Source organism: Salmo trutta, chromosome 14 (genome assembly GCF_901001165.1).
Source record: "Salmo trutta chromosome 14, fSalTru1.1, whole genome shotgun sequence".
NCBI lineage: Eukaryota > Metazoa > Chordata > Actinopteri > Salmoniformes > Salmonidae > Salmo > Salmo trutta.
Window position 1 is genome coordinate 21,669,507 of NC_042970.1, and position 25,623 is coordinate 21,695,129.

Below are 25,623 nucleotides of genomic sequence, written 5' to 3' on the forward strand. Positions count from 1 at the left end.
CCCCCCCTCAAGGTGCAGACCCCGGAATGCACCTAACAAAAAAAACACAACAAACAAAATCCCCAACAAAACCCATAAACACTAACCCTTAAACAATAAGGGAGGGAAGGGAGGGTGGCTGCCGTCACCGACGGCACTGTGCTACACCCCCCCTCCCCAACCCACCTATCTCTGGAGGTGGCTCCGGTTCTGGCCGTTCCAGGCTGTCGGGGCGGTCTGGCAGCTCGGGACAGTCTGGGCAGTCTGGCAGCTCGGGACAGTCTGGGCAGTCTGGCAGCTCGGGACAGTCTGGGCAGTCTGGCAGCTCGGGACAGTCTGGGCAGTCTGGCAGCTCGGGACAGTCTGGGCAGTCTGGCAGCTCGGGACAGTCTGGCAGCTCGGGACAGTCTGGGCAGTCTGGCCACTCCGGCAGTTCAGGGCAGTCTGGCCACTCCGGCAGTTCAGGGCAGTCTGGCCACTCTGGCAGTTCAGGGCAGTCTGGCCACTCCGGCAGTTCAGGGCAGTCTGGCCACTCCGGCAGTTCAGGGCAGTCTGGCCACTCCGGCAGTTCAGGGTGACTGCTGACTGGCGGGCAGCTCTGGTGACTGTTGACTGACGGGCAGCTCTGGTGACTGTTGACTGGCGGGCAGCTCTGGTGACTGTTGACTGGCGAGGCTGGGCTGACACACTAGACTCTTGATGCGTGGGGCTGGTATTGGATGTACCAGACTGGGAACACGTACCTCCATGCTAGTACGGGGAGCTGGCCTGGGGCTCCATTCTTGCACCGCAAAACTGCCCTTGTGCCCCCCCAAAAAAAATTCAGCTATCCTCTCGAGTTTCCTCAACTCTTCCATCGCCCTGGAAACGCTCCTCCTAAGCTCTGCCCACATCCATCCTTCCTCCTCGTTCCTCTGCTGCTTGGTCCTGGTGAGGCCTGATATAGGTGGGTGGTTCTGTCACGACTGTCTTCATAAATGGACCAAGGCGCAGCAGGTATGTGAATACTCATCTTTAATTACCCAACAAAAGGAGTAAAGCATCCACAGGAAACAATAAACACGACAGCAGCAACAGTTTTCAGGCTAGAAAACGCAGTGCAAAACAACCACCCACAAACCCCAGTGACAAACATACTCCTACATATATGACTCCCAATCAGGAACAACGATCCCCAGCTGTTCCTGATCAGGAGTCACAAGACACACAGAACAATCAAACACACACACAAGACTGCCACATCCTGACCCCCAAACTACTACAACAGCTCCATCTGCTGGTCAGGACGTGACACCACAACAGAAGCTAGCCAGAGGTTAGCCAGATGCTGGCCAGTTCACTGGCTAACGTTGGAGTTCAGCTAGCCACGGTTGGTGGTCATCAGCTATCCCTTAGCTCGAAAAGCTATCGCCAGTTTTGTACAGCGCAACTCAGACCAGAGCATACTGGACCTATTTTCTCTCCATATCCCCGGATTTCTATCGCAGGCTCTGGACATTTACACCTGGATCTTGCAGCTAGCTAGCTGCTACCCGAGTGACTATTGGCTAAGGTAGGTCCCGGAGCTAACATCAATTATTCTGGAGCTAGCCAGCTAAAGAGTTCCATCAGCCACTCCTGGGCTATTATCACCTATCCGGACCCGTTTTACTGCCGATGCGGAGTCCCATCGGGCCTTCACGACTGGACTACCAACGTTATCTGCCCGAGGGAGTTATCCAACTGGCCCCTCCGCCGCGACGTAACCTGAACACCCATCTGCGGCCCGCTAATTGTTAGCTGTCTTATCGGCTGCTATCTGAATAGGTCTATCGGACAATTTTCTTGGGCCACTATAACTATAACTATTTTGCCAATTGGACTGGTCCCCCCTACCACACAGAACCCCACTAATCTACAGACGGAAACGCACGAGGTGGCTAAAAACAGACCTCCCTCCATCTTCTGCCAGCTTTCTACCTATGGCCCGGCTAGCTGTCTGAATCCCACAAGACCCTTATGATCACTCGGCTAAGCATGCCTCTCCTTAATGTCAACATGCCTTGTCCATTGCTGTTCTGGTTAGTGTTTATTGGCTTAGTTCACTGTAGAGCCTCTAGCCCTGCTCATTATACCTTATCCAACCAGTTTCAGTTCCACCACCCACACATGCTATGACATCTTCTGGTTTCAATGATGTTTCTAGAGACAATATCTCTCTCATCATCACTCAATGCCTAGGTTTACCTCCACTGTATTCACATCCTACCATACCTTTGTCTGTACATTATACCTTGAAGCTATTTTATCGCCCCCAGAAACCTTCTCCTTTTACTCTCTATTCCAGGCGTCATAGACGACCAATTCTCATAGCTTTTAGCCGTACCCTCATCCTACTCCCCCTCTTTTCCTCTGGTGATGTAGAGGTGAATCCAGGCCCTGCAGTGCCTAGCTCCACTCCTATTCCCCAGGCGCTCTCTTTTGATGACTTCTGTAACCGTAATAGCCTTAGTTTCATGCATGTTAACATTAGAAGCCTTCTCCCTAAGTTTGTTTTATTCACTGCTTTAGCACACTCTGCCAACCCGGATGTCCTAGCCGTGTCTGAATCCTGGCTTAGGAAGTCCACCAAAAACTCTGAAATCTTCATCCCTAACTACAACATTTTCAGACAAGATAGAACGTCCAAAGGGGGCGGTGTTGCAATCTACTGCAGAGATCGCCTGCAGAGTTCTGTCCTACTAACCAGGTCTGTACCCAAACAATTTGAACTTCTACTTTTAAAAATCCATCTCTCTAAAAACAAGTCTCTCACCATTGCCGCCTGCTATAGACAACCCTCTGCCCCCAGCTGTGCTCTGGACACCATATGTGAACTGACTGCCCCCCATCTATCTTCAGAGCTCGTGCTGCTAGGTGACCTAAACTGGGACATGCTTAACACCCCAGCCATCCTACAATCTAAGCTTGATGCCCTCAATCTCACACAAATGATCAATGAACCTACCAGGTACCACCCCAAAGCTTTTAACACGGGCACCCTCATAGATATCATCCTAACCAAATTGCCCTCTAAATACACCTCTGCTGTTTTCAACCAAGATCTCAGCGATCACTGCCTCATTGCATCTGTAATGGGTCAGCGGTCAAACGACCACCACTCATCACTGTCAAATGCTCCCTGAAACATTTCAGCGAGCAAGGCTTTGTAATCGACCTGGCCCGGGTATCTTGGAAGGATATTGACCTCATCCCGTCAGTAGAGGATGCCTGGTTATTAAAAAAAAAATGCCTTCCTCACCATCTTAAATAAGCATGCCCCATTCAAGAAATTTAGAAGCAGGAACAGATTTAGCCCTTGGTTCTCTCCAGACCTGACTGCCCTTAACCCACACAAAAACATCCTGTGGCATTCTGCATTAGCATCAAACAGCCCCCGTGATATGCAACTTTTCAGGGAAGTTAGAACCAATATACACAGGCAGTTAGAAAAGCCAAGGCTAGCTTTTTCAAGCAGAAATTTGCTTCCTGCAACACAAACTCAAAAAAGTTCTGGGACACTGTAAAGTCCATGGAGAATAAGAACACCTCCTCCCAGCTACCCACTGCACTGAGGATAGGAAACTCTGTCACCTCCGATTAATCCACTATAATTGAGAATTTCAATAAGCATTTTTCAACGGCTGGCCATGCTTTCCACCTGGCTATCCCTACCGTGGTCAACAGCACTGCACCCCCCACAGCTACTCGCCCAAGCCTTCCCCATTTCTCCTTCTCCCAAATCCAGTCAGCTGATGTTCTGAAAGAGCTGCAAAATCTGGACCCCTACATATCAGCCGGGCTAGACAATCTGGACCCTTCCTTTCTAAAATTATCTGCAGAAATTGTTGCAACCCCTATTACTAGCCTGTTCAACCTCTCTTTCGTGTCGTCTGAGATTCCAAAAGATTAGAAAGCAGCTGCTGTCATCCCCCTCTTCAGAGGGAACACTTTTGACCCAAACTGCTACAGACCTATATCTATCCTACCCTGCCTTTCTAAGGTCTTCGAAAGCCAAGTCAACAAACAGATTACCAACCATTTTGAATCCCACCGCACCTTTTCCGCTATGCAATCTGATTTCCGAGCTGGTCATGGGTGCACCTCAGCCACGCTCAAGGTCCTAAATGATATCGTAACCGCCATCGATAAGAAACAATACTGTGCTGCCGTATTCATTGACCTGGCCAAGGCTTTCAACTCTGTCAATCACCACATCCTCATCGGCAGACTCAATAGCCTTGGTTTCTCAAATGATTGCCTCGCCTGGTTCATCAACTACTTCTCTGATAGAGTTCAATGTGTCAAATCAGATGGCCTGTTGTCCGGGCCTCTGGTAGTCTCTATGAGGGTGCCACAGGGTTCAATTCTTTGGCCAACTCTTTTCTCTGTATACATCAATGATGTCGCTCTTGCTGCTGGTGAGTCTCTGATCCACCTCTACGCAGATGACACCATTCTGTATACTTCTGGCCCTTCTTTGGACACTGTGTTAACAATCCTCCAGACGAGCTTCAATGCCATACAACTCTCCTTCCGTGGCCTTCAACTGCTCTTAAATATTAGTAAAACTAAATGCATGCTCTTCAACCGATCGCTGCCCGTACCTGCCCGCCCGTCCAGCATCACTACTCTGGACGGTTCTTACTTAGAATATGTGGACAACTACAAATACCTAGGTGTCTGGTTAGACTGTAAGCTCTCCTTCCAGACTCACATCAAACATCTCCAATCCAAAATGAAATCTAGAATTGGCTTCCTATTTCGCAACAAAGCATCCTTCACTCATGCTGCCAAACATACCCTCGTAAAACTGACCATCCTACCGATCCTCAACTTCGGCGATGCCATTTACAAAATAGCCTCCAATACCCTACTCAATTAACTGGATGCAGTCTATCACAGTGCCATCCGTTTTGTCACCAAAGCCCCATATACTACCCACCACTGCGACCTGTACACTCTCGTTGGCTGGCCCTCACTTCATACTCGTCGCCAAACCCACTGGCTCCAGGTCATCTACAAGACCCTGCTAGGTAAAGTCTCCCCCTTATCTCAGCTCACTGGTCACCGTAGCAGCACCCACCTGTAGCACGCGCTCCAGCAGGTATATCTCTCTGGTCACCCCCAAAGCCAATTCCTCCTTTGGCCGTCTCTCCTTCCAGTTCTCCGCTGACAATGACTGGAACGAACTACAAAAATCTCTGAAACTGGAAACACTTATCTCCCTCACTAGCTTTAAGTACCAGCTGTCAGACCAGCTCACAGATCACTGCACCTGTACATCGCCCATCTATAATTTAGCCCAAACAACTACCTCTTCCCCTACTGTATTTATTTATTTTGCTCCTTTGCACCCCATTATTTATTTTCTACTTTGCACTTTCTTCCACTACAAATCTACCATTCCAGTGTTTTACTTGCTGTATTGTATTTACTTTGCCAACATGGCCTTGTTTTGCCTTTACCTCCCTTATCTCACCTCATTTGCTCACATTGTATATAGACAGTTTTTTCTACTGTATTATTGACTGTATGTTTGTTTTACTCCATGTGTAACTCTGTGTTGTTGTATGTGTCGAACTGCTTTGCTTTATCTTGGCCAGGTCGCAATTGTAAATGAGAACTTGTTCTCAACTTGCCTACCTGGTTAAATAAAGATTTTTAAAAAATTAAAAAACAATTCATGCACACATCAGTATTTTCTCTGCATGAGGTCAAATTGGCTGTCAATCCCCAGTCTCTTTTCAGATTATTGGGGATTTTCATTCTCCTCAATGCATTAGGGGTTAACTTTTCTAAGGACATATCCTAGTCCCACCCATGGCATTACAATCTACTATTGCGCTCATGTTCAATACACGGTACCTGTATGTTGTTATGGTTCCTAGATTTTAAATGAGTTATGCACCACTGCAGTTGGACACAGCATCATGATTCATCGGTTATTTATTTCCTCTACATTATTTGGCTTGCATTTTAATATGTTCTTCCAGGAATACAGGTCATTTTGTTTCTGTCTAAGTGTGCATTTGTAATGCTAATTAGGCTAATTGTACAAAATCAAAATGCTGAACACAGCAGCTACACAATCACCAGGGATGTCTGGAAATACTTTAATCAGAGACAGAAAAAAGGCTGTTGTGTTTTATAGAGAAGGAGGGGTAGAGAGTATGAAGCACAACGGCAGAGATGGATGTGGAGTAAGAGAGAGAGGAAGTGAGAGAGGGAGAGAGAGAGAGAATGGAAGAGATGGGCAGAGAAAATTAAAAGCTGATTACCTTCTGAGGAAATTTCCACTTCCCCTTAGGGAGGGAGAAGAGACCATTTTTTGTCTTCTAACATTTATTAAGCCAGGGCTGCCTCCAGGGTAATCAGGACTGACTAAATATAGCCACTGTAGGAGGACTATAATGCTATATATACCTACTAGTATATACTGATGCCTTCCTTCATGCACATTGGCCTACATCTTTAAAGCCAGTATGGAAAATGAAATGTTGACTGTACTTATTTGTACAATGTATCTGTATCTTATGTTTAGAAATGGGCCATCATTGCATTGGTGGCTGTTTGCACTACAGATGACAATCAACTGTATGGTTATGTGTCTGAAAATGTCTCTCAGTTCTCCTCTCTGTATCCCCTAACCACTCCCCCCAGTCTGTTCCTGGTGTATACGTAGCTCTTTGTAAATTGCTCCAGCTGTGATCATAGCATGTAGCTGAAGGCTATGTGAAGTGATTATATTGTACTGAGATAACTAACAGTGTGTAGCCTTGAGGCAGTTCTGTTCTGCATCTCCTTGAAGAAGATATTGCTCTGATAAAGCAGGGCCTTCACTGTGCTGCTGGATCGAAGGGGAAGCCTTGGAGCCAACGTCTGCTGAGTTGGAGCCAGATGAAAAGAATAAAATATCAGTTGATATGTTTGTCCAGTATGCACTGTGTCAGAGGGGAAATCATCTCTTAAGATACCTCTCAGTCCAATCAGGGCAGCTCTTGGCGTTGGTTACTGCCCAAATGCATATCTAAGGGTATTGAAATATGATGCCAAATATACTTGGCACAGACTTAAATTAGGGAAGAAGTTACATCTAGTGTTAATTCTTAGTGGCAGTGCTCAGTCTGACCTGGGAACTGCAGTATACGAGGCTCACGGGTTTAACAGTTGGACTTGAAATCATTCATGAACGTAGGATCGGGTGGGTGGAGGTTAATATTGTCATCTTACTCATTAGGGACTTAGTAACAACAAATAAATACTGATACTGTGCATATATTTTCCTAAGAATCCCTTCCGGCTGATTGAATCATAGAGCAACTACTTTTCCCTTAATTTGACCATAAATACCACAGAATGGGTTTGATAAACGATGTGTGTATTTTCAGCAGGTTGGGGTCAGATTCAAGATGCATTTTCGAGTGCTTGACGTTGGTCCAGAGGTAGATCATTCTTTTGAACTGTCGGGCTAGGTGTGGGTCATCACTAGCTCTTAGCATAACCTTTGATGATGTCAGTAATGCACCTGATAGATAGCGTGTGTTTGGGGCCCAGGAGAGACACTGATGATGGTGGCTCATAAAAGACAACACACACACAAAAATACAAAAACACACACACACACACACACACCCTGGGCAGAATGGAGGTGCATTAATCACACTGACGCTTCGCACTGTGATCTGTGACCCCGCCTTTTAATTGCATCCGCTCTGCCTTGTTCCCACTCTCATTCTTTATCTCCCCTCTTCCCTCTCTTCCTTCAGCTGTACCCAGAAGAGGCTCTAATGCAGAGATAAGAGAGGAGACTGTAGATCTGTAAAGCTTTACCACTATCCCCGCAGGCCCAGTGAAAACACCTCCTGATAGGCCAGCAGCACAGACTGAACAGGCCCATTGAAAACACCTCCTGATTGGCCAGCAGCAGAGACTGAACAAGCTCTGCTGGGACACACTTTGATTCTGTCACCCCTGACACTCAGAATGGTGACACAATGGCTTTGGTGCCTTCATAAAACAGAGAACACTCTGGAATCTTGCCAACATGGATAACAATGTTTGATTGGACAATCAAATTGTATTAGTCACATGCGCCGAATACAACAGTGAAATGTTTACTTACGAGCCCCTAACCGACAGTGCAGTTTCAAAAAATACAGATAAGAATAAGAGATAAAAGTAACAAGTAATTATAGAGCAGCAGTAAAAAATAACAATATGTACAGGGAGTGCCAGTACAGAGTCAATGTGTGGGGGCACAGGTTAGTTGAGGTAGTATATACATGTAGGTAGAGTTAATAGATGACAACAGAGTGGCAGTGGTGCGAATAGTCTGGGTAGCCATTCGACTAGATGTTCAGGAGTCTTATGGCTTAGGGGTAGAAGCTGTTTAGAAGCCTCTTGGACCTAGACTTGGCGCTCCGGTACCGGTAGCCGTGTGGTAGCATGGATAACAGCCTTTTACTAGGGTGGTTGGAGTCTTTGACAATTTTTAGGGCCTTCCTCTGACACCGCCTGGTATAGAGGTCCTGGATGGCAGGAAGCTTGGCACTAGTGATGTACTGGGCCATTCGCACTACCCTCTGTAGTGCCTTGCGGTCGGAGGCCGAACAATTGCCATACCATGCAGTGATGCAACCAGTCAGGGTGCTCTTGATGGTGCATCTGTATAACCTTTTGAGGATCTGAGGAACCATGCCAATTATTTTCAGGCTCCTGAGGGGGAATAGGTTTTGTCGTGCCCGCTTCAAAACTGTCATGGTGTGTTTGTACCATGTTAGTTTGTTGGTGATGTGGACATGCTGATCCTCCTGTGTTGAGGATCAGCATGGTGGATGTATTGTTACCTACCCTTACCACCTGGGGCGGCCGTCATGAAGTCCAAGATCCAGTTGCAGAGGGAGGTGTTTAGTCCCAGGGTCCTTAGCTTATTGATGAGCTTTGAGGGTACTATGGTGTTGAACGCTGAGCTGTAGTCAAATTAATAGATCTCACATAGGTGTTCCTTTTGTCCAGGTGGGAAAGGGCAGTGTGGAATGCAATAGAGACTGCATCATCTGTGGATCTTTTGGGGCGATATGCAAATTGGAGTGGGTCTAGGTGTTTCTGGGATGATGGTGTTGATGTGAGCCATGACCAGCCTTTCAAAGCACTTCATGGCTACAGGCGTGAGTGCTACGGGTCGGTAGTCATTTAGGCTGGTTACCTTAGTGTTCTTGGGCACAGGCACTATGGTGGTCTGCTTAAAACATGTTGGTATTACAGACTCGGACAGGGAGAGGTTGAAAATGTCAGTGAAGACACTTGCTAGTTGGTCAGCGTATGCTCGCAGTACACGTCCTGGTAATCAATCTGGCCCTGCGACCTTGTGAATGTTGACCTGTCTAAAGGTCTTACTCATATCGGCTGTGGAGAGTGTGATCACACAGTCTTCCGGTACAGCTGGTACTCTCATGCTTGTTTCAGTGTTATTTACCTCGAAGCGAGCATAGAAGTAGTTTAGTTCATCCAGTAGGCTTGTGTCACTGGGCAGCTCTCGGCTGTGCTTCCCTTTGTAGTCTGTAATGGTTTGCAGGCCCTGCCACATCCAACGAGCGTCAGAGCCGGTGTAGAACGACTGAATCTTAGTCCTGTATTGACGCTTTGCCTGTTTGATGGTTCGTCGGAGGGCATAGCGGAATTCATTATAAGCTTCCAGGTTAGAGACCTGCTCCTTGAAAGCTGCAGCTCTAGCCTTTAGCTCAGTGCGGATGCTGCCTGTAATCCATGGCTTCTGGTTGGGGTATGTACGTACGGTCACTGTGGAGACAACGTCATCGATGCACTTATTGATGAAGCCAATGGCAGATGTGGTGTGCTTCTCAATGCCATGCCAATGTATTCCAGTCTGTGCTAGCCAAACAGTTCTGTAGCTTAGCATCTGCTTCATCTGACCACTTTTTTATTGATCTACTCACTGGTGCTTCCTGCTTTGATTGTAAGCAGGAATTAGGAGGATGGATTTATGGTCAGATTTGCCAAATGGAGGACGAGGGAGAGCTTCGTATGCATCTCTGTGTGTGGCGTATAGGTGGTCCAGAGTTCTTTTCCCGCTGGTTGCATATTTAATATGCTGATAGAAATTTGGTAAAACTGATTGAAGTTTCCCTGCATTAAAGTCCCGGCTACTAGGAGCACCGCCTCTGTGTGAACGTTTTCTTGTTTGCTTATGGCGGAATACAGCTCATTCAATGCTATCTTAGTGCCAGCCTCTGACTGTGGTGGTATGTAAACAGCTGCAAAGAATATAGATGAAAACTCTCTCGGTAGGTAATGTGGTCTGCAGCTTATCATGAGAAACTCTACCTCAGGCGAGCAATAGCTCGAGACTTCCTTAGACATCGTGCACCAGCTGTTGTTTACAAAAATACATAGACCGCTTCCCCTTGTCTTACCAGACGCCGCTGTTGTATCCTGCTGGTACATCGTATAACCAGCCAGCTGTATGTTGATATTGTCCAAGATGGCTGTGAGCAATTATGGGATATGATCTCGGTCAGATGCTTTAAACTTTCTGTTTTTGTTCTCTGCATTACATTCCTATTAAGAGCTGCTGTTAACAGGAAGGCCTGGTTATGGGACCGCTCTCATACCTGGAGAGGGGGGAGGACGGGGGAATGGGGGTGGCTACTGGTGTGACAGCACACTAACGATGTGACAAGCCCTTGTTCTTTCTGTAAGTGCACCGGTCACAGATAACAACCACACGCTGCTGGGGTGAAACATGAGCACTGACGCATACTAATGCAAGTAGACAGCTCTTTCTCCCACACACATAGGCACCTATTCCCACACAAGCTATCACATACATCTCCTTTAAATACTATAAATGAGTGTCTCAACACAACAGCATGTAAATGGAAGGGATTTACCTTCCGCCTGTAGCACAATACAATGACAGCATCATTCTGCACAACGTAGATTCAGATGTATTCATCTGTAGAATGGAGGCAAAGGTTTAAAGAAAGATCATTTCATGAGAATCATTTTTCAGGATGCACCAACTCTGCCAACAAACACAGTGCCGAATAGAAGGACAGATAACTGTATTAGCCGTGTGGTGTTAACCTGCATCTCTGCTCTCCCAGTTCAACTAAACACACTAATGTTACTGTGTTACAGTGGTCACATTGTGGACACCAGACTCTGTGTTGTTCTCCTCCTCTGTTCTCAGCCCCAGTGAAACACTGTTATTTGCTAATTGAGGGGAATGCGCTGATTGGCCTGTTAGGTTGGAGAAAGCGGCGGGGAGGTAAACACAATGTTTACTTAGCGCCGCTCCACCACTGGGATAAACACAGACCTTACAAAGAAACACAAGGCTTGATCTGATGCTTTTCTCTAGCCTTCTCTATACCCTGTAGACACCAGAACATGTCATGGTTGCTCAATTAGGGCTGTAACCTGGGATTACCGTCTGGCTCATTCATAGCCATACTGTCACAGCATCACGTTGGTACACACTGCTCTTCTGTGACCCCGGTTTAACATCTAACATCTGAAGGACTGGGACACATGTGAAGAATACTGTTACATATGTGTGGATAAGATTCCGTCTAATACATTGAGATGGAAAGCGCTCTGTCTGTTAGCAGTTGGGTGTGAACTGTGAAGAGAGAATCTAACATGGCCTTTGTGGGGTTACACATCGGTCCAGGTAGGCAGACTGTAGCTGCCGTTTGTGGAGACTGCTGCCTTTGTTCTATTAGCCTGTTAGCATTAAGGCTTGTCTGAGAGGCCGTGACAGTCAGTCAGTGGGGAAAAGGAGGATAGAGGGATGTGGGGATAAAGATGTAGGAGATAGAGACACAAGGGGGAGGAAAGGGAGATGTGGCAAGGAAAAGGGAATAGGAGAAGGGAAAAGAGCGAGGGAGGGGATAAATCAAATCAGGCTTTATTTATATAGCACATTTCAGACATGAATATAATACAATGCACTTTTTTTTAAACAGGGGGTTGGAAGTCACAGCTGGCTGTGCCCTCTGTCTTGCCCTGCCTTTGTGATGCGCTGGCCACTCTGGCTGCCAGGCTGAATGTTCTGTTCCGGTACATACACACTGCCCTGCAGCACCAGCCCTCCATTCATACCCTGACAAACATCCCAGTCTACAGTATGTGAGGGCACACACACACACACACACACACATGCAGAGAAACAAACACACATGTACATGATGTACTGTGCCCATGGGTTATAATTTGGCACAAACCCAATGAACCTCTATACACACACACACACAAACACACAAACATCAACCTTGGCAATGCAATCAGAGCAGGTGGAGTCTGTCAAGTGTGAGGTGACTGGTGAAGACGTGGACATACATCCTGATGCCTACAGGGGCTTAGAAGGGCAGTAACCATGGCGATGCCCTTTGCCCTCAGACACACACTGTACATATCATACTGTTAGATAAGAACAGCCCTGACCCTTGGCTGGGCTAGCCACAGACGCCTTTACGTTTCTCTTATGCACCAACTCTCTCGCTCACCCACTCGTTCTCTCTAGCTCAGTTTTCTTTTTCTCTCTCACCATCCTCTTATCCCAGTTTATTACCATAGCATTAGTAAAGCAGTGCTATCTCCATGATGGCGTTATAGCCTATGGTGCATTGGTGGTTATTCCGTTATATACAATGGGTGGGTCTAATCCTGATTCCACCGCATTCCAGCCGGTGTCTATTGCACAAGTTACCACCGGCTAAAGCTATGACGTTAAAATGTCTATTTATGGCCTCCCGAGTGGCGCAGTGGTCTAAGGCACTGCGCACTGCATTGGTGGTTATTCCGTTATATACAATGGGTGGGTCTAATCCTGATTCCACCGCATTCCAGCCGGTGTCTATTGCACAAGTTACCACCGGCTAAAGCTATGACGTTAAAATGTCTATTTATGGCCTCCGGAGTGGTCTAAGGCACTGCGTCGCAGTGCTAGCTGTGCCACTAGAGATCCTGGTTCTTGTCCAGGCTCTGTCGCAGCCGGCCGTGACTGGGAGACCCATGGGGCGGCGCACAATTGGCCCAGCATCGTCCGGGTTAGGGGAGGGTTTGGCCGGCAGGGATGTTCTTGTCCCATCGCGCACTAACAACAAAATGTATATTTACTCTGTTCCATCTGACTGTGCAATCCCCTGTCTCATCAGCCCAGGCAGGAGAGTTATAAACTTGATCTCCACTATAAAAAGCATCGAGACATTTTCTCACATTTCTTTTACAGTAACATTTAGTTTTCAACAGCAGAGATTTGTATAAACCTTGCGGTCTGTCTCTCTGACATTTGCAACATTGTTTCAATATTAAAATTCGATCTCCAAATGTCCCATAGTAATGAACGTGTAGGAGTCGGGACGAGAGAGAGAGGCAGTCAGCGTTTCTCAGCCAGTCAAAATCATGAATCAGCTGGCATCATTTTTATGGATTTAAACACTACCGGTCAAAAGTTTTGGGGGTTTTCTTTATTTGAACTATTTTCTACATGTTAGAATAATAGTGAAGACATCAAAACTATGAAATAACACGTATGGAATCATGTAGTAACCAAACAAGCGTTAAACAAATCTAAATATATTTTATATTTGATTCTTCAAAAAGCCACCCTTTGCCTTGATGACAGATTTTCACACTCTTGGCATTCTCTCAACCAGCTTCACCTGGAATGGTTTTATCCAACAGTCTTGATATGCTGAGCACTTGTTGGCTGCTTTTCCTTCACTCTGCGGTCTGACTCATCCCAAACCATCTCAATTTGGTTGAGGTCGGGTGATTGTGGAGGCCAGGTCATCTGATGCAGCACTCCATCACTCTCCTTGGTAAAATAGCCCTTACACAGCCTGGAGGTGTGTTGGGTCATTGTCCTGTTGAAAAACTAATTATAGTCCCACTAGCCCAAACCAGATATGATGAATGCTGTGGTAGCCATGCTGGTTAAGTGTGCTTTGAATTCTAAATAAATCACAGTGTCACCAGCAAAGCACCCCCACACCATAACACCTCCCCCACCATACTTTACAGTGCGAAATACACATGCAGAGATTATCCGTTCACCCACACAAAGACACAAAGACACACCCTCACAAAGACACGGCGGTTGGAACCAAAAATCTATAATTTGGACTCCAGACCAAAGGACAAATTTCTACCGGTCTAATGTCCATTGCTCGTGTTTCTTGGCCCAAACAAGCCTCTCCTTCTTATTGATGTCCTTTAGTAGTGGTTTCTGTGCACTAATTCGACCATGAAGGCCTGTTTCACACATTCTCCTCTGAACAGTTGATGTTGAGATGTGTCTGTTACTTGAATTCTGTGAAGCATTTATTTGGGCTGCAATTTCTGAGGCTGGTAACTCTAATGAACTTATCCTCTGCAGCTGAGGTAACTCTGGGTCTTCCATTCCTGTGAAGGTCCTCATGAGAGCCAGTTTCATCATAGTGCTTGATGGTTTTTGTGACTGCACTTGTTCTTGACATTTTCCATATTGACTGACCTTCATGTCTTAAAGTAATGATGGACTGTCGTTTCTCTTTGCTTATTTGAGCTGTTCTTGCCATAATATGGACTTATAAATAAGGCTATCTTCTGTATACCCCCCCTACCTTGACACAACACAACTGATTGGCTCAAACGCATTAAGAAGTTTTGATGTCTTCACTATTATTCTACAATGTAGAACATACTAAAAATAAAGAAAAACCCTTGAATGAGTAGGTGTTCTAAAACTTTTGACCGGTAGTGTACAAAAATGGCAATTTAAAAAAGGTAAAAGGAGACGAAGTGCAGCTAGTTTGCAGTCTTTCCCGCTTCAGTTTCAAGTTGTTGTGTTAGCTGTGTTGATGGCTAGTTCCTCTGGCTAGTTCCTTAAGAGCACATTTTCTATGCTAGGAGAAATCATGCCTCATTAGCTCATTGTTATGCATGTATCCAAATAAATGTCACTAGAAAACAGCTTAAACAAATGCAGGTACTGTTGATCTTCTTTTTGCGCTAGCTAGCAAGCAAGGGATAAGAAGGTTGCCAGCCAGTATGGCAATGGAACATTCAGAACGAACGACTGGGTCTCGTCCATAGATACAGAACAAAAAGACTGAGCGACTGGGTCGTGTCTCTGGCAACCGAACCGATAGAACAAATGACCAGACGGCTTGGGTAGCAACCCTAGATTTGTTTCGGGACTATATCTTGTGGAAGGATGAAATGGTATGAATAAATTCATCAAAATAACATTTTAATTTAATATATGTCAATCATTATTTGAATATGTTGGTAACCCATTGTATAAAAGGGATAATGCCCTCGAAGCCAGTGTTTGGAGTAAATATTGGCACATTTGCCAGCCCTCGACTTCATCTTGGGACTAACAACACCCGTGCCAATATCTTCCAAACACCGGCTTCTCGGGCATTATCACGTAATTATAAACTGGGTACTTTGGCTCTTGGATGCTGATTGGCTGAAAGCTGCAGTACACCACGGGTATGACAAAAAACATGTTTTACTGTTCTAATTACTTTGGTAACCAGTTTACCAACGTGTTGCGTCGTGCATAAGAACAGCCCTTAGCTGTGGTATATTGGCCATATACCACACCCCCTTGAACCTTATTGCTTAAGTATCTGACTATGTTACAGATATGATACACTGTACCTAAATTATTTGCATCACAGTTGAATGGATGGTATTTGTAGCATTTTCCTGCCAGCTGGATGGTATTTGTAGCATTTTCCTGCTAACTGGATGTGTCAGTAAACATGGCATGGCTCCCCCCCTCCCACCGCCCCACACCCTCCCTGGCATTTCATCAGATGGGCAGAGAATTGGCCCAGTGCCCTCAGAGACAATCAAAGCTTGCCTGTCACAATGACATGCCATAGCGCCATCGCCTAGTCCACGCGTGTTCTCATGCCAACTAACCCGCTGTCACAGGGACACAGGGCCACTGGTACAGACATGCCCTCAGAACCCTGCGCCTTTCTTATGCTAAAATACACATACACAGATACACACACACAGCCTCAGAACACACAACCCTACAGCGAGCCTCCCAGGACATGCCGCAAGAGACCTGCTTAAATGACAACAATTAGCCTGTTCTGTTTAAGCAAATTGGAGCGATTGGCACAATACAGTCTGCTCTTTGGTGGCACGGACTGGTTATTTTGGACATAGACCCATGCTGTTTCTCTGTCTGAGGGATACTGCAAACTGTGTGACGGTTGGCTCATGATTGATCTTACATCTGAAACTTAAAAATAGTGAAGAAGTGAGCCGTTAATCATTCATTGGTTGGATATGAATCCATCTCTCCACATGGCAAAGACTTGCTGTGCTATGCAGAGCTTCATCCCAGCACAGAGAAGCTGGATTGGATTGTGTTTGTCTGTTACTGTAAGATTTATGCACATATTGTCAAAATGATGTTTGCCATTCCTCCATTACACGTACAATTACTCTCCGGGCGAAACAGCAACCTAATTTGTGTGATGTGTGCCACAGTTGTTGAAAAGATCTCATGCTTTATTAGTCTGTTGTTTGCTGCATCTTTTGACAGGAAGCTGGGCGATAAATTGCAAAGATGGCTTGATAAACAGATTGTCGTGCAAAATTCTTCACGGTGGATTTTGAAAAATGGCATCTCCCCAGCTCATAACAGACCATTTGTTCCCAGGGTGATTTATGAAATCAATTTTTCTTGTTATCAGCAGCAGGAGTGTGACTGAGAGATAAGATCAGCGCACAACCTTTTTAAACAGAAGGAGAAGGGTATTGAGGCTGTGTGTGTGTGTGTGTGTGTGTGTGTGTGTGTGTGTGTGTGTGTGTGTGTGTGTGTGTGTGTGTGTGTGTGTGTGTGTGTGTGTGTGTGTGTGTGTGTGTGTGTGTGTAAAAGTATTTTCTGGGGGTGTTTCATTAGTTGCTTTAGCAGCATTCACACCTCAGACAAAGTGCTACAGATTGGTCATACACCTAGGGCTGTTGCGGTGACCGTATTATCGCCACGCGTGCGGTCATGGAGGCAGTCAAATTCCATGTGACCGTTTTATTCAAGGTAATTCGTCTTCTCCAAGCTCTGATGCTGCTGATGGTCATTAGTAGCCTACCAAACTTGCTAACTTCCTGGTACTCAGCACTCTATTGTCCCGCTAATCACTCTGACATCAATGCAAATGTAATCGAAAATCTAATCAAACACTTCGAGAGCCCATGACCTCATGTTGCGCAACATTTCTATAGGCTATGCAATTGCGCGAGAAAACAGAGTGATGGCCTTTATTAAAAAGAGGAGGAGCCCATCAGCTTTCTATAGGCTATTCCTACTATATTTATTTCTCAACTTTTCTAATATTAAGCACATTGCTTATCTTTACAACAGGAGTATAGCCTACCTGGCTGGCATGAAAAGGAACCATGGGAAAAGCGTCCTCCATTCGCTATTTAAGTGCATAGATTTTTTCCCGCTGCCCCTGTTTCAAGACAGGTGCATGATAATGGTCCATTCTATATCAAAACAAATTTCACACATATATTATTTAGTATATGTAAAGACAAGATTAATGGGTGACAATATTAGCCTATACCACCTTTTTTTGGCAATTTTACCTTATGTAGCCTAGCCCATAGACCTATATGTTTTGATAAGGTTTGTATCACAACTAAAGTGGCCAAATAACTTCTTAAAATGAAACATATTAATCCGTTTTACAAGGGGTGTAGAGACTAACTCGCATACATAAGCAGCATGTGCAGTTTCAAGTTTGGGGAAGATCATTTTCACCAGTATTTCTTAAAGTATTGGTCGTGGACCTGTTAATGGTAGGTCACGATGTAAATGTATAATTATTTCATTAATTACTGGAATTGATTTGGCCAAGTGCAACTGCGCTCTCTGCTTAGCAGCAGTCTCTGCTCTAGTTTGGCAGCTGCGCGAGTGGGAGAGGAAGTGGAAGATGCCCGTGTGCTTTGCGGTCTACCGGATCTTTTTTCTGCAGTTTTCTTGAAGATCACTCCGCGACCCACACGCTGCAGCGCTGTGGTTCAAGCCACTGACTTGTTATTCCTCACCGCATGAAATGGACTCATGCTAGCCACAAGTTCTAACTGAGCTCAATCGTCATGATTACCTGTTCAGGAGTCTTATGGCTTTGGGGGTAGAAGCTGTTAAGAAGCCTTTTGGACCTAGACTTGGCGCGCCGGTACCGCTTGCCATGTGATAGCAGAGAGAACAGTCCATGACTAGGGTGACTGGAGTCTTTGACAATTTTTAGGGCCTTCCTCTGACACCGTCTGGTATCGAGGTCCTGGATGGCAGGAAGCTTGGTCCCAGTGATGTACTGGGCCATATGCACTACCCTCTGTAGTGCCTTGCGGTCGGAGGCCAAACAGTTGCCATACCAGGCAGTGATGCAACCAGTCAGGATGCTCTCGATGGTGCAGCTGTATAAACTTTTGAGGATCTGAGGACCCATGTCAAATCTTTTCAGTCTCCTGAGGGGGAATAGGCTTTGTTGTGACCTCTTCACGACTGTCTTAGTATGTTTGGACCATGATAATTTGTTGGTGATGTGGACACCAAGGAACTTGAAGCTCTCAACCTGCTCCACTGCAGCCCTGTTGATGAGAATGGGGTCGTGCTCGGTCCTCCTTTTCTTGTAGTCCACAATCATGTCCTTTGTGTTGATCACGTTGAGGGAGAGGTTGTTGTCCTGGCACCACACGGCCAGGTCTCTGACCTCCTCCCTATAGGCTGTGTCATCGGCAAACTTGATGATGGTGTTGGAGTCGTGCCTGGCCATGCAGTCATGAGTGAACAGGGAGTACAGGAGGGGACTGAGCACACACCCCTGAGGGGCCACCGTGTTGAGGATTAGCGTGGCGGATGTGTTGTTACCTACATTTACCTCCTGGGGGCGGCCCGTCAAGAAGTCCAGGATCCAGTTGCAGAGGGAGGTGTTTAGTCCCAGGGTCCTTAGCTTAGTGATGAGCTTTGAGGGCACTATGGTGTTGAACGCTGAGCTGTAGTCAATGAGAAGCATTCTCACAGTAGTCTGCTTGTTAAATGTTTGTAAAGTCTTAATTTGTCATTGTTTGTAATGTCTTATTAATTGATGTTGGACCTCAGGAAGATTAGCTAACGCTACGGCGTTAGCTAATGGGGATCCTAATAAAAATTCACAAATTCACTGAACAGGCCTGGGTGCTGCACCCCATCCCTCTCTGACCCTCTACCAATCAGAACTGGGTTCTGCTTCTCACCTCTCTCTGAGCTCCACTAAACTTGTATGGTGGAAAAATTGCAAGATTATGTTATAATACTTTTATTGCATCAAATGGTTGTTTTATGCAACAGAATAGAGTATTCTTAACTATTGTGTGTGTGTTCTACTGAGGATGGGCCTGTGGGAAATAACACTGACAGGAGAATTACGATGTCTTTTGGGTGATAAAACCTAAAGAGCATTCCAGAGCATGAGTTAATGTTTCTGTTCTATACCGTAGCAGGGAGAAATGGTTCTACTTTGGAGTTGGAGGGCCAGACACTGGTCTACACAATGAAAACTGTTGACACAGCAGATACTGTCTGCTATGTATTATAGGTATATTTCATACAAATATTAACCTTGTGACCCATTCTGTATATCTGTTGATCGTCATGTAGGTTGGAAGGGGTGTATCTTGGCTATAAAAGACCTTTGACCTTTTGTCTCGGGGCTCTCAGCGAATTATCTGAGCGTGAAGCCATAACTAGCCATCATTATCGGAGAGCACTCAATCGATTCACTTTATATGTGTGCGTTGTATTGACCTGCTCCCTTATTACTAAGTGATTAAAGATTTAGTTTAATTACAACTCTGACTTGTGTGATAAGTTTGTCTCTCCTCATTTGATAGTAAAGAAATTAACCACCACACTGGTCTGTGCTCTGGAAGCATCCCTCAGGTAATGGCTACATCAGCTAAATAATGATGCCTAGATGTTCATCAGTGGTACAGCCACATGAGAGAATGTTTGCATACCCTCCATCTCTGACAAGCCACTGCCTACATGACTCACTGTTTCTACTTCAACACCTGACTGATGGGACACTTTTTGATGGCAGAATGTTTCAACACATGGCCTCCCGAGTGGCGCAGTGGTCTAAGGCACTGCATCGCAGTGCTAGCTGTGCCACTAGAGATCCTGGTTTGAGTCCAGGGTCTGTCGCAACCGGCCGTGACCGGGAGACCAATGGGGCGGTGCACAATTGGCCCAGCGTTGTCCGGGTTAGGGAAGGGTTTGGCCAGCAGGGATGTTCTTGTTCCCATCGTGCACTAGCGACTCCTGTGGTGGGCTGGGTGTAATGCATGCTGACATGGTCACCAGGTGTATGGTGTTTCCTCTGACACATTGGTGCTTCTGGGTTAAGCAGGCATTGTGTCAAGAAGCTGTGCGGCGTGGCTGGGTTGTGTTTCGGAGGACCTCCCCCGAGTCCGTACGGGAGTTGCAGCGATGGGATATGACTGTAACTAGCAATTGGGGTAGTACTCGTGACTTGGCAGCAACAAGATGTTGAAAGTAAAAGGACTTGACATTGATGTCAAATTGTTGTGACTGAAATTCTTCAATCTAAATTGAAAGTACTGTTTCAAATCATATAAAAGCTTTAATTATTACTCGGAATGTAAAGATAAGGTATTTGTATTGAACATTCAGTCTGCACAGCTTTGGATTTCCCCTCAGATTTCATATTGGTTGAGATGGCAGCTTGATGTCATCTGTCATTGCAGCATCCATATCAAAGTGATCCACACCATTTCTCTCCCCACCCATTGAGGAGAATGAAAATCCCCAATAATCTGAAAAGAAATTGGAGACTGACAGACAATCTGACTTTACACAGAGTAAATACTGATGTTTGAGTGAATGATGTAGAATTTCTGAGCACTTATGTATTGGGTTGTGGGTTCCTATGTCGAGATGTAGAGTACCTGTGCAGCATCTGATCAATACTGACTGGTTGTGAGTAATCATCCCAGGCTCCCCACCTCTCTCTCTCTCTCTCTCTCTCTCTCTCTCTCTCTCTCTCTCTCTCTCTCTCTCTCTCTCTCTCTCTCTCTCTCTCTCTCTCTCTCTCTCTCTCTCTCTCTCTCTCTCTCTCTCTCTCTCTCTCTCTCTCTCTCTCTCTCTCTCTCTCTCTCTCTCTCTCTCTCTCTCTCTCTCTCTCTCTCTCTCTCTCTCTCTCTCTCTCTCTCTCTCTCTCTCTCTCTCTCTCTCTCTCTCTCTCTCTCTCTCTCTCTCTCTCTCTCTGCCTGTCAGCTCTGATCATGAAGGGTGCGTGATCGCCTTCAAACCCACATCTCGTCTGTGAGGCGGAAAGACCACAGACACCCACAATGCTACCCTCCTCCTCATACACCTAGGCCTCTGGAGGGGGAAGGAAGGAAAGTGTGTGATGAGGAAGTTCCTCACAATGCTCTCTCATTCTCCATTCAGGCGGAAGACCCGAAATGTCATTTAAGATTGTGTTCTGTGTTTCGTGGCAGCATGTTGAAGGGGAAACTTGATTGAGAATGATAAAGAGCTTCACAGTCTAATGCATTAATGTGACATAGCTTCCATGTAGCCCCACCTCCCCTTGAAAATGCAAGGAAATACAGATGTCTTTCTTGCATCTATTTTGGTTTCAGTGGAGAGTCAAAGCTGTCTTCACCTCTGAAGACAGGATGAGGAGAGATATTACTTCAGGAAGGTGGAAAAGCTATGCTAGTATTTCACAACAGTTACATGTCACCAGATGTGTCACCTTATCCCCTAAATCTTACCACTGCGTCCCCCCCCCCCCCTCTCTCTCTCTCTAGTGAAGTTTGAGGACTGCCAGCACAGTAAAGAGGTGGGCTTCGAGAGCAGTGACCCTAACTTCAGTGTGCGCCCTGACGGCTCGGTGTATGCGGAGCAGGAAGTGGCCAACCTGTCAGAACCGATCCAGTTCATGGTGACCGCCCGCGGAGGTCACGACCCTCACATCTGGGAGACCACGGTCAAGCTGGCCTTGGTTGGACACCAACCCTCTGTCCCTGTGAGTCAGGTAAACATATATACACTGCTATCATTTACACTGCAGTTAAACAGACACATACCTAAAGTTTGCCTCAGGTATACACACTGACACACCCCTGCTACTGACAGACTGTACTGTATCTCAGTTGTACATTTGCATGGAAACACATATTTATACACTTCAAAACCTCTAACTGCCTCTCAGGTAAGATCAGTTTTCAATGATCCTCAAGTACATTATATAAAACCACATTATTTCAGGTTCTGCTTTTCAATATCATTAACAGGAATTTCTCAGGGAACAACCTACTGTATTATTTGCTTTTCCAAAAATAAGATATTGAATAGCCTGAGGCTTAATGCTTACTGCAGGTCATGTTTTTAATCATAGAAAACGTCCAAGAATTGTGTAAAGCAGTTGTAGAGCTGGGATTAAAATTCTGCCAACTCCTCACAGCACAATAATGAAGGGCATGAAATAATTGACATTGATTAAGCTAATGTTCCAGTCTGTCGGAGGGAGGCATGGGGGAGCCAGGTGACATTGTAGCAGCACTATGGAAATATGTTCCCACATTAAGAGAGCAACAGAGAGATTTGATAATAGAACAAGAAATGTTATAGTAATCGAAGGAACATTGGAAAACCAGTAACATGTTTTAAATTGATCCATTTTTTTTGCAAGCCCTTACAACTAGGTACCTTCCAGACACTTTTCTTTCTGATACAAACAGGCAGCGGTGTTTCGGTCAGCAGGTGATTCCGAACTGAAAAATTGCTCTTATGCCCTGTAGAAAAGTTGTCAAAAGTACATTTTATTTATTTTTTTATTTTTATTTCACCTTTATTTAACCAGGTAGGCAAGTTGAGAACAAGTTCTCATTTACAATTGCGACCTGGCCAAGATAAAGCAAAGCAGTTCGACAACATACAAAAACACAGAGTTACACATGGAGTAAAACAACATACAATCAATGATGCAGTAGAAAAAAATAAGACTATATACAATGTGAGCAAATGATGTGAGATAATGGAGGTAAAGGCAAAAAAATGCCATGGTGGCAAAGTAAATAAAGTATGGCAAGAAAAAACACTGGAATGGTAGATTTGTAGTTTGAAGAAAGTTAAAAGTTAAAATATAAATAATATGGTGCAAAGGAGCAAAATAAATAAAATAAATAAATACAGTAGGGGAAAAGGTAGTAGTTTGGGCTCAATTAAAGATGGGCTATGTACAGGTGCAGAGATCTGTGAGCTGCTCTGACAGCTGGTGCTTAAAGCTAGTGAGGGAGATAAGTGTTTCCAGTTTTAGAGATTTTTGTAGTTCGTTCCAATCATTGGCAGCTGAGAACTGGAAGGAGAGACGACCAAAGGAGGAGTTGGCTTTAGGGGTGACCAGAGAGATATACCTGCTGGAGCGCGTGCTACAGGTGGGTGCTGCTATGGTGACCAGTGAGCGGAGATAAGGGGGGACTTTACCTAGCAGGGTCTTGTAGATGACCTGGAGCCAATGTGTTTGGCGACGATGATGAAGTGAAGGCCAGCCAACGAGAGCATACAGGTCGCAGTGGTGGGTTGTATATGGGGCTTTGGTGACAAAACGGATGGCACTGTGATAGACTGCATCCAGCTTGTTGAGTAGGGTATTGGAGGCTATTTTGTAAATGACATCGCCGAAGTCGAGGATTGGTAGGATGGTCAGTTTTACGAGGGTATGTTTGGCAGCATGAGTGAAGGATGCTTTGTTGCGAAATAGGAAGCCAATTCTAGATTTCACTTTGGATTGGAGATGATTGATGTGAGTCTGGAAGGAGAGTTTACAGTCTAACCAGACACCTAGGTATTTGTAGTTGTCCACAAATTCTAAGTTAGAACCGTCCAGAGAAGTTATGCTGGATGGGCGGGCAGGTGCAGGCAGCGATCGGTTGAAGAGCATGCATTTAGTTTTACTTGTGTTTAGGAGCAGTTGGAGACCACGGAAGGAGAGTTGAATGGCATTGAAGCTCGTCTGGAGGGTTGTTAACACAGTGTCCAAAGAAGGGCCAGAAGTATACAGAATGGTGTCGTCTGCGTAGAGGTGGATCAGAGATTCACCAGCAGCAAGAGCGACATCATTTATGTATACAGAGAAAAGAGTTGGCCCAAGAATTGAACCCTGTGGTACCCCCATAGAGACTGCCAGAGGTCCAGACAGTAGGCCCTCCGATTTGACACACTGAACTCTGTCAGAGAAGTAGTTGGTGAACCAGGCGATGCAATCGTTTGAGAAACCAAGGCTACTAAGTCTGCCGATGAGGATGTGGTGATTAACAGAGTCAAAAGCTTTGGCCAGGTCAATGAATACGGCAGCACAGTAATGTTTCTTATCGATGGCGGTTACGATGTCGTTTAGGACCTTGAGCGTGGCTGAGGTGCACCCATGACCAGCTCTGAAACCAGATTGCATAGCGGAGAGGGTGCGGTGGGATTCAAAATAGTCGGTAATCTGTTTGTTGACTTGGCTTTCGAAGACCTTAGAAAGGCAGGGTAGGATGGATATAGGTCTGTAGCAACTTGGGTCAAGAGTGTCACCTCCTTTGAAGAGGGGGATGACAGCAGCTGCTTTCCAATCTATGGGAATCTCAGACGACACGAAAGAGAGGTTGAACAGGCTAGTAATAGGGGTTGCAATAATTTCGGCAGATAATTTTAGAAAGAAAGGGTCCAGATTGTCAAGCCCAGCTGATTTGTAGGGGTCCAGATTTTGCAGCTCTTTCAGAACATCAGCTGAATGGATTTGGGAGAAGGAGAAATGGGGGAGGCTTGGGCGAGTAGCTGTGGGGGGTGCAGTGCTGTTGAATGCAGTAGGGGTAGTTAGGTGGAAAGCATGGCCAGCCGTAGAAAAATGCTTATTGAAATTCTCAATTATAGTGGGCTTATCGGTGGTGACAGAGTTTCCTATCCTCAGTGCAGTGGGCAGTTGGGAGGAGGTGTTCTTATTCTCCATGGACTTTACAATGTCCCAGAACTTTTTAGAGTTGGAGTTGCACGAAGCAAATTTCTGTTTGAAAAAGCTAGCCTTGGCGTTTCTAACTGCCTGTGTGTATTGGTTTCTAACTTCCCTAAAAAGTTGCATATCGCGGGGGCAGTTCGATGCTAATGCAGAACGCCACAGGATATTTTTGTGTTGGTTAAGGGCAGTCAGGTCTGGGGAGAACCAAGGGCTATATCTGTTCCTGGTTCTAAATTTCTTGAAAGGGGCATGCTTATTTAAGATGGAGAGGAAGGCATTTTTTAAAAATAACCAGGCATCCTCTACTGACGGGATGAGGTCAATATCCTTCCAGGATACCAGGGCCAGGTCGATTAGAAAGGCTTGCTCGTTGAAATGTTTCAGGGAGCGTTTGACAGTGATGAGTGGAGGTCGTTTGACCGCTGACCCATTACGGGTGCAGGCAATGAGGCAGTGATCGCTGAGATCTTGGTTGAAAACAGCAGAGGTGTAATTAGAGGGCACATTGGTTAGGATGATATCTATGAGGGTGCCAGTGTTTGCGGCTTTGGGGTTGTACCTGGTGGGT

At 45.6% G+C, this 25,623-nt stretch overlaps 1 protein-coding gene across 4 annotated transcripts in view; it reads left to right on the forward strand.

The window, feature by feature from the left end:
- Positions 1-25,623, forward strand: part of LOC115207615 (cadherin-4-like) — a 373,996-nt gene that overhangs the window by 236,279 nt on the left and 112,094 nt on the right. For 3 of the 4 annotated variants that reach the window (XM_029774884.1, XM_029774885.1, XM_029774887.1), the window contains one exon: positions 21,865-22,091. In XM_029774884.1, the coding sequence (XP_029630744.1) occupies positions 21,865-22,091 (227 nt within the window). The remainder of the gene's footprint in view (positions 1-21,864; positions 22,092-25,623) is intronic. The other variant, XM_029774886.1, reaches the window with a different exon arrangement.